Below are 16,288 nucleotides of genomic sequence, written 5' to 3'. Positions count from 1 at the left end.
TTTTGCTTTCTTTATCCTTAAATAGGGTCAGGGTTTAAGAACCTTGGCGGCACACCCCTATCCGAAATTTATAGGAGTACCCCCCCCCCCCCCGGGACTGAACGATCGATCTCTACGACTTCACGGAAAAATAGGGGACTGTGAACAGTCTAGATAAATCTACACAAACAAAGCTCAATTGCGACGGATGACTGAAGCCGGAATCGTGCTTAAATGGCCTTCGAACCTACCTTTTACAGCAGATTAAGGTTAGAACATTTCATAATGTTTTTGTATGTGCTTATTAGCCCAAGGAAATTTTGATATGGATCTATACACCATTTAAACGATTTGAAAGTTTCGCACATGGTGAAAATTAATTTTATTTACCAAGTACTTTTACGGCAGTGAATTGTATGCCTTCGAAATTAAATTATTTTTTCTTCAAAGAACAACGCGATATTTCCCAAAATCATTTCAGCAGATTTTTAGAGATTTTTAAAAAAGACTTGCGTGTTGTAAAGACGGTAAAGTGATTTGTTTTTGCACGCGAGGCTCTCAAACTCGTGCAATAATTTAGCGCGTCAAATGGCGATTTTAACGGATTCTTCTTATTTGCATTTTTCTTTAAAATAGAAGGATATTCCATCGAAAAAACTATACAGCGATTTACGTTATACCCTAGCCTATCTAACTTTACATGTAAAATATAAAAGAAAACGAAGTTTCCCCTCTTGCCGCCAATTTTCAAAAATGTCTGATTCTAAGAGACCGGCGTTCTTAAGTGGCTTAGTGTTTTGGTACCGCTTGCGGCTGTTTTATTTCAAAGTTTTCCCAGTTTCTATATTTATATTATGAAGGGTTCACGAAAACAGGAATTAGTTGTCAAGAAATAAAATTGACATTTAATTAATCTCTTTTGTCCGCTGGGACGTGGATTATGGCCTGTCAAGATTTTGAAATTTGCAACTTGACTAGGGGTTAAAATGCACATGAGAGCTACACCCACATTCTACACATTCTAGTTTATAGGACTTTAAAACGTCCGACCTGCATTACCAGTTGTTCTGAGAAATTGATTTAAAGCATTTGTTCTGCTCGAGGGCCACGCGCCCAGGGGCGGGGGGAAGGGGGTACTCGGGATTTCAAGTGACGGGGATGATCGAATGGAGGCAAAAATCAAGACCCAAAAAAATCCCTAGGGCTTCCAACATAACCCCAAAAAATCCCTAGATTCAATATTGACCCCTCAAAAATCAACACTAAAACACATTTGTTTCCGTGTTTATTCGCAAACTTGCAGCCAAGGCACTACCACGAATCTTCAGATTATTTTTAATACCAAAAATATCACTACTTAAATCAAAAAATACTTGCCAAATTTTCCTACCCAAAAAAATCCCGGAATTGAAAGTTTCAAACCCAAAAAAATCCTTCGATCATCCACGTCCCTTAAAATCCCGAGTACCCCCCCCCCCCTCCCCCTCCCCCCTGGGTCCACGCGTCACCAGTTTCGATAACACAGTGAATTACAGGTCCATGCCCCTCCCTCGAGAGAAATTTTTGTATCAGTTGCAATTTGTTTTGTTTTCCGTTAGGTTAAGCCGGTTAAACTGGAAATACGAACCTGATGTAATGTTCCCCACCTACATGACTCTACGAGACTTTAAAGAGAGATTATGCAGCCATGCTTTGTTAACAAATGCGTTTTTGCTACATTTCTAACCTCTTCTCTGGACCTGTTTGGTTCATGCTTTCTGATATGAGAAAAGCATGGGCTTGAAACTGAGTAATTATTCATGCGAAAGGGCGCTGATAATGTTTCAGAGTTTCGCAATCTTTGTAGCTCGTTGTTGTAGCTGCAAAGGTCAAGCTATTTTGATCATAATTCTTAGAAATCTTGGCGATCAACTGAATGTAAACAATTCTTAGAAGTCAGACAGCTCCGCACGTCAAACCTCTTTGTGATTGGCCAATGTTCAGTCTGATAAATACAATATCTGATCACAAGACTTCATTGTTGGAGGTGTTTTCAACTCCAAAGCTTCTTTGTTGTTCATCGTCTCTATCATGGATATACAAACCTTGCTAAAGAATCTTCATGAAGAAGTATCCTGTCCTGTGTGTAAAACCACGTTCACAAAGCCAAAAATGTTGCCATGTCTACACAGCTTTTGTCTTCAATGCTTGGAAGGGATTCAACGAACGAGTGGCCGCCGTGATATCATAGCATGCCCAGAATGTAGAAGAGAAATTAGAGTCCCCGCAAGTGGAAATCTTGACGATCTGCCCACTAACTTTCGGATCAACAGTTTGCTGGATGTGTTAGCTATCAGAGAGTGCAATACAGATGGCGTCAAATGCGGAAATTGCGACAAAAGAAGCGCACAAAGCTCATACTGTTTCCAGTGCTCTGGATTCTGGTGTGATCTTTGTATTACAGCTCATAACATAATCCGCGCTAACAGAGAGCATAAACTGCTAGCGCTTAAAGACTTTCAAGATCAAGACATCGAGGAGGTGTTAAAGCGACCAGCATTTTGTCCAAGGCCAGGCCACGAAAAGAAAGAATTGGAATTCTTTTGTGAGAAATGCGAAGTTCCCATTTGCAACGCCTGTGCTTTGACAAGTCATGAAGGTCACGCCAAGAAACTCTTGGAAGAAGCTGCAAATGAACGAAAGTTCCAAATCAATTCTATGATTGAATTGCAAAAGGAAAAAGTGCAACAGAAGAGAAACAGAATCGCCAAACTTGACGAAAACTGCGTTCAAATTGAAGCAAAAGCCGCTGCCGCGAAGCAAAACGTAAACAGGTTTGCTGAAAATCTGACGGCAGTTATCGAAGCGAAGAGGAGGGAAACATTGAACAAAGTGGAAATTCAAATGAAGAAATCTGTCGAGCGTCTGCGAACTCAACAATGCAAGGAAAACAATCAAGTGAAACTGATCGAGACAGAAATCGCGAAAACTGAAGCGATTTTAAAGCGAGGTCCAAGCGCTGAGATTGTTCAGCTTGATAAACTCGCAATAAACACAATCTTTCAGGAAGGCGTCGGCGATGAAGGAGAACAATTCGAGTGTGACCTTGAAGGCCTTCGTCAATTCGTTTTCGTACAAAATGAAACATTAATGGAGGAAGCAATCACTGAAGGAATCGGCTCATTCAAAACATTCCTCAACAAGACTGAAGCGCAGCAATCAAGCGCCGAAGGAAAAGGAATCAGTGAAGCAACTGTTGGACTTGAAGCAAAGTTGGTGTTGACAACAAGAAATGCTGAAGGAGAACAATGTTACGACGAGCGTGACTCAGTAACAGTGGACATTAGAAATCGTCAAGGCCATGACTGTGCGACGAAAGCACGAGTCCAAGATAACAGAGACGGCACCTACAACATCAGCTATTTTGCAAAAGAAACTGGAAAATGCGACGTATCAGTAAAGATAAATGATGAACATATTCGCGACAGCCCTTACAATGTTCAAGTGAAACCCAGACGGTACAGACCCGTGTTATCTTTTGGAAAAGAAGGTTCGTCTGCTGGAATGCTTGCCTTTCCTTGGGGGCTGGCAGTGAATGAACTTAACGAAATTGCAGTTGCTGAGACTGAAAACGACAGGGTTTCAGGTATTCAGTAGTGATGGGACTCACTTACGATCGTTCGGTAGAAAGGGTGATAAACAGGGAGAGTTTGACTTCCCTTGCGGCGTAGCTTTTGATAAGAATAGTGATATTATAGTAGCGGACACTGGTAACCACCGAGTCCAAATTTTTAGTGAGCAGGGTGAGTACCTGAACCAGTTTGGTGAACAAGGAAGTCTTGATCACCAGCTTAAGTATCCTTATGGTTTATCTGTTGACAGTGACGGGAATATTATTGTTGCTGATTCAGGTAGCAAACTAATCAAGATCTTTTCTCCTAGCGGTCAGTTTTTGCGTAAAATTGGCGGTGAACGCTCTTTCACCAATCCCCTTCACTGTGTCGAATATGACAAGTATCTTATAGTGTCAGACAGTGATGAACACTGTATCAAAGTGTTCAGTAGGGATGAGAAATTTTCTGTACAAATTTGGAAAGTATGGGAAGGGAGACGGGGAGTTCAATTACCCTGGTTACTTGTCAGTTAACAAGGCAGGACACCTGATGGTCTGTGATTCAAACAATCACAGGGTTCAGGTGTTCGAACTGAGTGGAAAGTTTGTAACAAAGTTTGGAACAAAAGGGAGCGGGATAGGAGAGTTTAATGAGCCATTCTCTACAGCAGTTCTTAGTGATGGTAGGATAGTTGTGTCTGACCTGGGTAATCATCGAATTCAGATGTTTCAGTAGCTTTAATATCCACTCACCTGTGACGTAATTTCTTGAGTGATTCACATTTTGCCATCAGTTAAATCTAGTGAAACGATTTTGAACTACTTGTCAACTTTTAGCCGTTTTGGGGGACTATGTTATGTCTGTCTATAGTAAGTTACAAATTTGGGATGAAAGCTCCCAACCAAAAGTTTTTTTTTGAAGAGTCAGAGATTTAAGACAGAAAACTGAGTTCTTTTGAATTGAAATGCCAGGGGGTTCTAAACAATGTACCTAATTTATTGTAGTAGATTAATTACTTGTCACCGAGGTAATCTGTTTTGAACTCGTAAGCCGAACGGTTGTAAATATCAGTTTACCAAAACTACTTCAACATTTTTTAAGGAACTCGTATTGAAGTTTCTTTAGCAGATATTGTTTCCTTGAATTTGCTGTAAATAAATAGTGGAACATGTTTTCCTTAAAATTAAGTAAATTTTTGTAAATTTAGCTACCAACAACTATTCTTAACTGTAGCTAGTTTACATCACTTATCACAGAAATAACTACACATTGTAACCTGTATTTTGATCTTTACCTTTCAAAACAAATTTTCAAAACATAAATTTGTTGTAAATAAGTAGTATTATATGTTGTGACATAAATAATCTCGTGACATTTACTGATCATGACTTAAGAAAACCTGATCAATACATCCTTGTAAGATTCGAAAAGGTAATGAAATGTGAATAAAATCAATGTAGTTTTTCCAGAGTTTTAACTTGTGACCATGTCATCATTGGGAGCAGTTTGTAAGGGCGTGATATGATTACTTTTTAATTGGTTTGAAACAGAAGCTTATCACCTAGCTAGATGATAAGCTCTTGATTTGAAATGATATCATGTACTGGATTGTACTGGATATAACCTGAGTATACTAGAGTTAATAAGCTATTAACAAGTTTGGATATTGTTTTTTTAAAATTCATTCAATTTACTAAAATCGAAATGGAAATTATTGGATGATTGATTTTCAGAAATTTGTTTTTAAATTTCAATATTTATTGCTGCAGTGTGCTCAAACAAAAAGTGGTGACGCATTTGATCGAGTGGAAACGTTGCCAGCAAACTTATTTTCCCTATCACTTTAATCTCGAGAGAGGTTAAAAACTTAAATGACCAAGGTGTGTTAATTTTTGGCCAGTTTCGGGGTACCTCTGCAACTGAAACCTTGATAATTTTATTATCCAAGGGGATTCTCAAGTTAATAATTATTAAAGTTAAATAAAAATATTTTATATAATCTGCTCGCGTAACAGCCATCTTGAAAATAGGCATGGTCAGCTAGTGAGAAATCTGGAACTGAGAAACTTTCAGAAACAATTCACGTCTATCTTTTAGCTCCGGAATATGCAATTTATAATACTTTCAGGCCTGTGGTTGCATGGAAGTTGCAAAGAAAAATTTCCAATTCTTTCTGGTGAGGTCCCAGGCAGCTGTCCCTGTGATCATTCAGTTCTAGACCTTGCTAGCTGACAGAATTTTCTGAAATGACCAAAGCTCTAACAATGACATTGAAGCAGGTAAGATTTACATTATTTCATCTTTCTCTTATTTGATGTGAGTCCTTGGTGTATTATGAAATAAGTAAATGCCTTAAACCTAGGCATCAAGCCTATACTGCAATAGAAAATAATATTTAATACAAAATATTTAATGAGTAAATTGTAAAATACTCAGTGACAATATACAAACCAACAATAGTTATATCTGTGAAATGTTGACTTAGTACATGCATTTACAATAATATCAATAACAAATACTAAAGGAAAGGTAAACCTATAGGTACAATGAACATTATTCGCAACATTCATGTGGTACTGACAGTATAATTATGTAACTGTTTGTAAATGCCTGCTGATTGGATGACATGCTCCGAAAAAATGATATCAAACACCTTCAGCAAGAACAATCCTAAAAACGAAAAAAACAAACTATAAATCAAAAGAAATTTTAATGAACAAAATTACAACAGTGTAATGCCAAAATGTGCTTTTAAAAGGATTCTCAGGCAACAAGAGATGTAATAAAACCAAACTTCAAGTAATTTATATTAAACATGAGTGACAGTGTTTCATCGGAATATCCAAACACAGTGAAGAGAGTTGCAAATATGACGCACATCAGAGAAATTCGAGGTGTTTGTATAGCCAATGAAACACTGTCTCAAGTGTTTGATCTATCTTCTCAATCAAAACAAAAACTACTGAGTAAACAGAAAAGTAAATTGTAAAAAATCTAATATGCTTATTAAGACCGGGTATCCAAACCTCCTTCACGGTTATGATTTTCTTTGTTTTAACTTGATGAATTATTACTGAGTTTGAGAACAATATCTAAAACATTACTCTACCTCTTCCAATTATTGCAAAGCAACGTTGCACCTACTACCACCAGACTGTATGAATATGTTGTGCAAAGTACATGAACATTATTATTGTAAAACAAATTCAACTTTGTGCAACATGTTGAAGCTGATTGCAACTGGTGGAGGTAAAAATAAAAACACAGCTTTATTGTTGTGCAAAAAGTTACAACAAAATGCTGGCCATAGATTTTCAGTCAAAACTGTACTCGGTTCTATAGGTTAGGGGAAAATGCTATCTTTTAGTACATGTGATCTATTCTGCTAGTTGTCTTGATAACTTTTCTTATACCCTTTTGTTACTTATTTTCTCGGGACTTATTCGCGATTTTCACGATTTTCAAAAAATAGCGAAATTAAAGACCCGCAAAAAATTATTTTAAACATTTTCTATTGTATTTTTAAAAATATGTAATTAGTAAATTACGTATTTTTGGCCAAATTGCGAAAATTAAGTCCCGCGAAATATATCCGTTCCATTTTCGCGCAATTAAATTCCCGTGAAAATAAGTAACAATAAGGTATATTTTCATGACCTGTCTGCATGACAATGTATATAAAGGAGAAATAAGATGTTGGTCATAAAAATGTACACCTACCCATTCTTCTCTGCTAGTTCACCATAAAGCATTGTTGTAGGTTCAAGTAGTTCTTTCTGTTTTTCTTCTTTAGTTTTTGGTACATTGCCACGTACGATTTTTTCATTCTCCTTCAATCAAAGACAGGCATGGGCAGGTAGCACCATTAAATTACCGGTACATACCAAAATTATTTCATTAGGCCCGAGGCAACCTCTTTTTGAGTAGGAAAAGGGTTATTGTCACTAGTACTCCACTCTGCCACCCACCCACCCCACCCCTCTCATCATCACACCCCTCCTTCCCTTGGGTACATCATCTATTGGTGGTGCTTTCAACTGCACCTAAGGCGGCTTAGGAAGCAGTTGTCACAATCATAAGGTTTCACATAAATGGTTTGCTACATACACTGCACCCTTCAAGAGAACAGTAAAACAAACAACAGGAACAATGCCCCTCAGAGAATAACAAGACATCTCAATGCTAGCGCTGACAGTCTTGCAGTTGCTGGTAATTTTATCATTCAATAATTATCTACTGACAGCTTTTTTAGAAGACATTAATATTAAAATGATATAAGATGTGCAAAAAAACACCCACCAAAATTATGAACAAGAGATCTTCACTCCACTGCATTTTAGACAAGGTCTACAAGGCCAATCTTCACACCCTTCCCCATGCCACCCACCCCATCCCCTGCTCCCCATTTGCTTCTGGTTGCACATTTGGCAGCATTGATTATCTTCCATAATTTTACTATGACTCATGGTTAACTTGTCTTTTTTTTTCCCTGAACGGATCTTGGTGTATAGGAATAATCTCTAAACCAACTTCCGTTCTGAGAATAAAAAGACATCTTATTTGATTGCTGGTATTGACAGTCTTGGTAAAACTTAAGTTTATATTTTTATCTACAGCTTCACAAGCAAAACATAGCTTAATTACAACTACCGATTGCTGTAATATTAGGAAAAACAGCTACCAAAATTACCCCGGGGGGGGGGGGGTACTCCTCCAAAATACCTAATAGATTTGGGTGTGTGCTGTCCAACAGGGTCTTGCTTTGAGCTCCCGATCTAAAACAGGGTATCCGTTATAGAGACGATTCCTAGAACGAGGTATAATATTTTGAACACAAGACAGTTTCAAATAATTAGCAGCCAAAACAGGCTGTTAAAAAATTGCCCTGTTTCTTGAATGGGGTATCATTTAAAAGACAAATTCCTGGAGCCTTAGACCACTGAGCTTTTTTGGACCTTTAAGCCATGGGCAGGGATGAATTATTGCAAAACATCCAGAAGCAGGCTACATGCAAATCCCATGGATAAATGCCCTGGGAATGTTTTAGGGACAGACCATTATTTTCTTGGAGGGGGTATGAAAAATGTTCCTCTGCAAACTTTTTTTTTAGTTTATGTACCTCTGCAAACAATTTTTGAGAAATTCCAATCATGTTTTGTCACACATACACTGTATCGTGTTTGCAAACAATTTATTTTGTCTTTCTAGGCCCTGCAAACAATATTTTCAATATTTTTCATACCCCCCCCCCCCAAAAGAAATAATGGTCTGTTCCTTAACTTGAAATGCAATGCCCCTCCCTATGAAGTATGTTTTTGCTGCAAATTCCCCTGCAATTTTTATGCAGTTGGGTTCCCAGTGGTCAGGATGGATGCTGATACATTAATTTTATTCATGCAACACTTGGGTACAGAAACTCACAGAAGTTACTTGTGCTCACTTATTCCAGCTTATTCCAAAACTTACATGAAATTGCCTATAAAGCTTGCCAAAAAAAAAAAAATAAAAACAAGTACAGCTTATAATTAATCAGGTATTGATTTTGTAGGTCAAATTAGTTTTCAGGCTTAATTTGTTTCCAACCCAGAATAATCTGTTTTAACCTGAAGATAACACTTTTACAATGGCATAAAATAAATTTAATTTAAAAATTTATTAAAAAAGGAATCCCAATAAATAAATTCAAATTGTTTTAAAGTGATTAAAAAAGTGTTTAATGATATCTTCAGGTTGAAACAGATTAATTAATTAAGGTTGGGAAACAGATAAAACCTGAAAACCAATTTGACCTACGACACAAATATAAACACGCAAACAAACAATTCAAGTGATCGTTCGTCAATGAACACATTCTTTGCAATGTGAATATTTGATTACCAAAGTAACCAAAACACAGGGAAGCTTTTTAAAAAAGCTTATGTATTAAATTTATTTTTACCCACCTCGCTTTCTTTGTCTTCTCGCCAACGATAAATATTACTCATAGTTACAGATAGGAGTTTCCCAATCTCCTGTTGTGCCTGTATCCAAAAAACGTTCTCTGTTTTTACATGCAAGACATCTGCTAGCCGCTTTTTGAAGTTGAAGATCTCAGCCGAGCGAATCCGACTCAACCATAAAGGTTCTTTCTCTTGAAAGATCACGCCATACAAACGGTCTCTGGGGATATTTCTACACTCTAGAAAGTCCTCGACCGCAATATCTTTCTTCTTCTTTAGCCCTTCTAATCGCAGAGATTCGTAATCCGTAACGAAAAAGACGCCTTCGATGTGGTCTTGTTTCCAATTGTATTTCTTGCCGAAGGCGACAACTTGAAGTCCTTTCATCGTGGACGGTAATTCTTCCATAACTGAAGGTATCATACTCAATAAACTGATTGACGGTCTTACAGTCAGAAGATTTGGAGAATTCACTACAGCATCCAACAATCTTTGGCATAGTTTTAAAGGCGCTTCGCCCGCTCCGAAAAACAGTAAATTTGGATCAAAGTATTTGGGAACGTCGACATATCTTCTGCAAAGAAACAGATCATCGACGCCGCTACCGTCCATAAAAAGACCTGCTCCAAATGGTACAATTGGCGACGACATAGCAGACCAAATTCGGAATTGCGGACAAGAAGGAGCTCCTAGTTTAGTTCTGCACCATAGAACTTTCTCGAAATAGGAAATATTCAAGATATAAACAATAACGAACAGTTCAATATTGTTTACACATTTCCCTCCAAAAATTACACGGTCCAGCTCCCTTTTCGCTCCCTTTGGGGTGTGATAATATCGCGTAAAAAACCGTTCAAAATTAAATCGGGATATAACCGATATCGATAATTCAATTGTCGATGTCGGAAATGAATTATCGTGGTCGGAAATAGTCCCGACCTCGATAATTCCTCTTTTTCTCGGGTCTGAATTAATTCCGATATCGATAATTAATAAACGGGGTCTGACTTATACCAGGGTCGGTAATTAAAACCGGGGTCAGGTTTTTATGAAAGCCTTTTTCTAATTCGGACCTCCGAAATTCTTTACCTATTTTCGATATCTGTATTCCGTTTCCCATGGAGAAATCAATTAATTCCGGTTCCCATTTATAATTTTGCGATGGGGGTGGGGGTAAGGTTTTTTTTCTTTTGGTTTTGGGGGTTAGGTGGTGGTATGGTGATGAGAAGTATCTTTGCCAAAAATGATCCCTAAATGATACTAGAAATGTATTTAAAAAATTACAAGAAAGCTACAATGTTGCCTTCCTTTGATAACGAAAATATAGAATTTTCAAGAATACATTTATAATTTTTTCACTGCTACAGAAGTGTCCAAAAAACATTTTAACTTTTTCTTAACCTACTCGAATATTTTCATCAAAATTTCGTTAATCTTCCTTGATGTTCAAAATATAGTCGTAAACGTTCGTATAGCCTTGGAATAACACGAGTTTTTCAAAGCATGAAAAGTTGTTCAGAATCTTTATTTTGATACCTAATGTAAAATTAATGCGAACAAAATGCTATAATGTGTTGTTGATGCGTTGTGATAACTCGCAATACCTCGTTATGGCTGAGACAGTTGGAAGAGTGACCTCTTGACATCATTTGTTATCTTTATTCATTCATTGGAAGAGAGCGCACTAGTCGTGCAATCTTTTCTAAAGACGTAAAGTACGCCGGGCGGACCGAGGATTTGCATGGAATACTTCTCGCTAACTCGATTAGAATGCCAACTCTCAGGCCGCCCTTTTATGGGCCATACATTTCTTTGTCCAAATTCGAATTTCTGAGTTTGTGCATGAGGTTGGCATTCCTTTTTCTTGGGTAATAATCAAAAACAAGACGTAATGTTAAGAGTTTTAAAATATTTATTTACTAACTCTCAAACAAACTTCTGCTAAAGTTATCATTCTTTAAGTTCGGAAATACCACACATGTCAATAGAGTTTTTCGCAAAAACAGGTAGGCCTGACCACATTGTGTTCGTAAAATGCCATAAAGGCTTCTCACTGGAATGCAAAAATGTGGCTTAGAAAGTGCTCCAAAATCCAAAAGAGAGTTACTCGAAAGTTGGTCCAAATACAATAACACTGCTTTCAAAATCTGACAATTTGTCATATATAGCTATGCCTATTTACCTTTTAAAGTAAGATTTTTAAGGATTTTCGTGCAACCAAACTGCAAATACAACGATTTTTTATGTAATACTTTCCATATTTCGATCACGTGACTTACTACGCTCGATCTCGTGAAAATTTCAAAACTAAATTTCCTAAAAAGTTGGAGATGATATACTGAAGGTCAACGTCATATCAGAGCAATGTACTTACTTTTGTTTGTTCGAAAAACAAATAAGTTCGAAGTTTTTGTTCATTTTACCTTTAATCTACTTAAATGAAAGTTTTAGTCGATCGTGCTACTGTTAATTATTCGTTTCGTTTCCAGATAGAGCGAAATGCCGTGATTGCCATCCATAGTTAATGGATCAACCGTTGCGCAAAGTTCCCTCAAGCAATCATCCGACAGACGCAAACGGTTTTCAGGCACTACTACCTCCGTGATATCATCCACGTCCACTGCATCAGCGATCTCTGGTTCAGATACGCCATATTCTTCTTCATTTACAGTGTTGTTTTCGAAAAAGTCTGTGACAGAACAATACGAGGAACCAAACAGTTTTAACATGCCTAAAATGTATAGTTGGTTGGGTGTTTTTTGGTGCTCTGTCGACAACTTGTGGTTGTTCCATGCTGCCTTGAATTTAGTCAAGTTCCGGTTGATTCTTGGCATAAAAACAAAGTGGAGTGCAAATAGATCAAGGTCACTGTTTGGATCTAGTAAGTTCTGTGTTTCAAGAAAATAAAATAGCCGTCTAAAATACTCCGTAACCATCTTTCGCATGTCTCTCCATAACCTTTCAATTCTCTGATTATGAACAGAGCTTCCTTGCAAAATGCTTCCTCGACCTTCACCCCGTCGCTGAATCATCAGTCTGGCCACTTCTACGTTTTCCCCCCCTTTATCTGTTCTTACTCTCGACGGCCAACAGTATTCATCTGTGGCGCTCATAAAAAGATTGGCCACCGTTGCTGATCTATTGTTGTCTGAGCAATTGAGGAACACAACAAGTCGCGAATATCCATCAATTCCCCCATGAACGACAAGTCGCCACCTAAAGAACAAACAAATAATATTAGAACGGTCGCTTCCAAAACGGTGGGAAATATTTAAGAGTAGAATGAAAATAAATAATGAGAAACTGGTGAATACACTACCTACACCGAAATTAATCTTTACCTGATCATCTTATGGTTTCCATCGATGTGCCACAGACTGTTTGGACCTACAGAAATCGAACATAAATGCTTAAACAACATAAGACATACGGAAAAGAGACTGTTAGTAAGAGCAGCAATTTTTGCTGCTTTCGCATTATTTTACATACGCTTTACGTACCTATCATGTTAGTGCGCATGACTGCTAGAGTGAGGAGCATGTGCTCTACATCATTACATAAAAAACATAAAACATAAGACATGCCAGTTGTGTTTCTCGAAAGGTTGTTCGTTATTTGCCGAGAATGTCATGTGACTCAGACAAGACTCATACAAACTAACCAAAATGGCGGACGTTCTTATCTAAAACACTTTCTAAAAGACTTTTTCAAAATACTTTCATAAAACGAAAAAGTCTCCTAGGTTCTCTCTATTTCTCTAAGAACAAGCTGATGTTTTCTTGGCCTCGTGGAGGTAAAATTCATTTGCATTCTCATTGTATTTAGCTCTTTTGTGCTAATTGTGGAAATGTTTTGCATGTTTTGTACGGAAAAAAAGATGGTGGCTGTACATTTTACCACTATACCTTTTGAACCTAACACAGTCAATAGGGCTTAAAGACGACCACCTTTCTGCGAACTTCGTAGTTGAACTTTCAACATTATTCATGCATGGTTTAAAGTTTTTTAGATTGTCTTTATATTTTTATTGGAGTTGTTAGCATTTTTCATAAATATTATAATTCCCACCTGGTACATTGTACGTCACCCTCGGAGTTATATTTCTCCATCGTAAACGGGCGCCGATTGGATCCAGGACAATTAAGGCTTCTGCAATATCTGTTCTAGAAGCTCTTAGAGATTGCGCTGCTAATTCCCCCTCGATCATTATAATTCCTGCACCTGCTGCCCTCTCCTTAATTTCGGCTATGATTTCCAAGAGTTCTTGCATACCAACTGTTCTGCGACCGGCATGTCGTCTTCTTTCCATATTGAAATGTACTCTCCTTCTCCAGATTGTCGAAAGCGAAACACCTAAGAAGTAAACCGTTACCAATTATGTAAAAAGTAAGTAGCGATTTAAACATGGAATTAAAAAACGGGGCTAGATCATTTTAGGTTATTCACAGTAGTTTCGAACTAAAAGCCAACAGTCTCTTATTGGGCAAAATCAATAGAAAGTTTCTGTCGAGTAACTATTGGCTGATAGTTGCCCTGCGTAAATTTGATGTTCTTAAAATAAATATGAATATAAAAATATTAATATGTTAATATGGTGCCCTCCGCGGATGAACACGTGATCAATTTAAACCAATGAGAAGTGGAGAAAATTCAGTGGTGAACTATAACGAAAAATAGAAGCTTTCAATGATTGATTCCGTTTAATAAACAACATTAGTCTGTCAAATCATGGCTTACCTAGAGATTTTGCTATATCAGTCCAAGATATACCGTAACGCCGCATAATCTCCAGTTGCTCTCGGTTGATAATGTACGATGGTCTCCCAACGGCTCCTGTCGCTGTCAGAGGAGCGCGGTATCGTAGTTCGTCGACCAGAAAAGGAACCAGACAGCTATACCGATCAATTAACGCTCCTATCAGTCTTTCTAGGGTGGAAAAGTTATTTAAAATAGCGGCAAGTATGTCTTCCGAGCACGGTTTTGTTGTTACTAGGTGCCACTGGATCCTCTTCGAAGAAAGCACCGCAGCGTCCAGATTTCTCCATATGCTGGTTAGTCGTTCGGCTGATACGTCTGGACTGTCTAGTGCGTGTTTGGCTCTTAAATATAGGTCTTGGAGGTCGTTCACAAACTCCCGTATTGTTCCCGGGTCAATACTTTCAACTTGAATAAACCAAAATAAAAAAATGAGACCATAGAATTTTACATTAAGTAAAACCAGACATCCCCAATTTAGTGTCATACAGTCCATGCACGTTCCCATCCTGCCTCAATTCAGTTCCCACTATTTTATCACCTTCGCCAGCATTCACTTTCATAATGAACGGTAACTACGGTATAAATTTTCGCTTGGTTAAATTTAGTCTAGTCCCTGAACTCTCTCTTCCGCGCGCCCTATATAGGTGTTGAACCCAGGCGCGCAAAAAGAGAGTCCAGGATAACTTGCATGCGTATGCTCAGAACGAACCAATCACAAGCGAGGAGTGTGGCATCACTTGCTTAGGACGCGCGCGCTAGGTTAACAATGTTCGCTCAAATGACGAATTCCACTACGCCACCAAGCGCGCGAATAAATACAAGAAAAATTCTTTGCTAAATTGCATCCAAAACCAATACAATAAACAGCTACAAAATACTGGGAATAGTAAACGAATAGCGAGTTGTGTTTTGGCCGATAGCTTTTAGTAGACATTAACTGGAAAGCTTGGCTTTTTTAAAGTTATTATGTTGACCCTGCTTTAGTACACGGTGGCGTAGTTGAACTCGCCATCTGTGCGCGCGCGTTTTCAAAAGTGCTGCCAAATATGGTTTTTCCCCCAATTTTGGGGGAGAAACTAGCGCATGCGCCTGCAAGTTATCCTGGACTCTCTCTTTGCGCGCCTGGGTTCAACCTCTATATAGGGCGCGCGTTAGGAAAAGTAGAGCTACAGAAAAAGGCCTCTTGAGAGGAAAGACAAAATCTTCCTCTGCAAAAATACAAACTTGTTCATTTCCTCTGGACCAATATGCAAAGTTCAAATGAATACCCAGACTTCATTTCGGCCTTGTCACGTGCACTTTTGTGCTTTTCCCCGAACAACCTTTCTTAAATTAGCGGTATAATAAATCTTGACAGCCCACCCCCTGGCATAAATCTAAATGAATGGTCCCTAACATGTGAGCCTAGCCTAGTCTAGCCTGCGTTTAAAGGGGAGGGAGGAGGGGAGTTCGAGCGCGATATGTGCGCGGTGCGAGAAGAGAGCTCGAAGCGCGATCGGAGAAGGCGCTCTCTTCTCGCACCTCGCGCATCGCGCTCGCCATCCCCTCCCCTTTTATAATATTAGCGCCGGCCACGCAGGCTATAAAATCTGAACCCGACACGTGCTCAGTACATGTGCTTACTCGCGACGGACTTGAGAAAAGACCCGCGAAGTGTATTTTCAACGGGCAAATGCAACGCGTTTGTTGGAAATAAATGTTAATAAAATCACAGCCTGTTTACAACCGTCTAGTAAAATATAAAGGATGGCTGTACACAGGCTAAAAAATCAAGACGCCTTCTTTTTCTAGAATGACCAGTCGACATTGAATAGAGTAGATCAAGCTGGTTAAGGTTAGGTAGTACCTGAACTTGCTTGAAACACGGCAATCAAAATAGTCCAAGCAGCAATCCCAAAGATGAAACAACGAGCCATGCTTTGTATTTACAACACTCACCAGCCGGCGTGGTGGCATGCGCATTGCATACAGTGATCAGTAGTTTGCGGTTTTGTCGCTTCCGGCCCACAAAGAGAATAC

General features: G+C 38.4%; 2 protein-coding genes and 1 pseudogene across 2 annotated transcripts; 1 reads left to right on the top strand and 2 right to left on the bottom strand.

The window, feature by feature from the left end:
* The first annotated feature begins 1,962 nt into the window (after window positions 1-1,962).
* On the top strand, window positions 1,963-5,037 carry LOC144645115 (E3 ubiquitin-protein ligase TRIM71-like; annotated as a pseudogene).
* Window positions 5,038-5,852: 815 nt separating this feature from the next.
* Window positions 5,853-10,330, bottom strand: LOC144645194 (uncharacterized). The gene is made up of 3 exons (XM_078504686.1): window positions 9,515-10,330; window positions 7,293-7,402; window positions 5,853-6,242 (listed from the first exon to the last, which is right to left on the bottom strand). Exons 1-3 carry the CDS (start codon window positions 10,160-10,162, stop codon window positions 6,218-6,220), a joined length of 783 nt encoding a protein of 260 aa, XP_078360812.1. The 5' UTR covers window positions 10,163-10,330; the 3' UTR covers window positions 5,853-6,217.
* A 1,628-nt stretch (window positions 10,331-11,958) lies between these two features.
* LOC144645957 (uncharacterized) lies at window positions 11,959-16,185 on the bottom strand. Its single transcript, XM_078505468.1, has 5 exons — window positions 16,116-16,185; window positions 14,249-14,674; window positions 13,580-13,864; window positions 12,853-12,898; window positions 11,959-12,727 (listed from the first exon to the last, which is right to left on the bottom strand). Exons 1-5 carry the CDS (start codon window positions 16,183-16,185, stop codon window positions 11,959-11,961), a joined length of 1,596 nt encoding a protein of 531 aa, XP_078361594.1.
* Window positions 16,186-16,288: the final 103 nt, after the last annotated feature.

Source organism: Oculina patagonica, chromosome 3 (assembly GCF_052425735.1).
Source record: "Oculina patagonica isolate OP01 chromosome 3, crgOcupat, whole genome shotgun sequence".
Classification (NCBI taxonomy): Eukaryota; Metazoa; Cnidaria; class Anthozoa; order Scleractinia; family Oculinidae; genus Oculina; species Oculina patagonica.
Note: the sequence above shows the minus strand (reverse complement) of the source record. Positions and strands in the feature narration are given on the sequence as shown.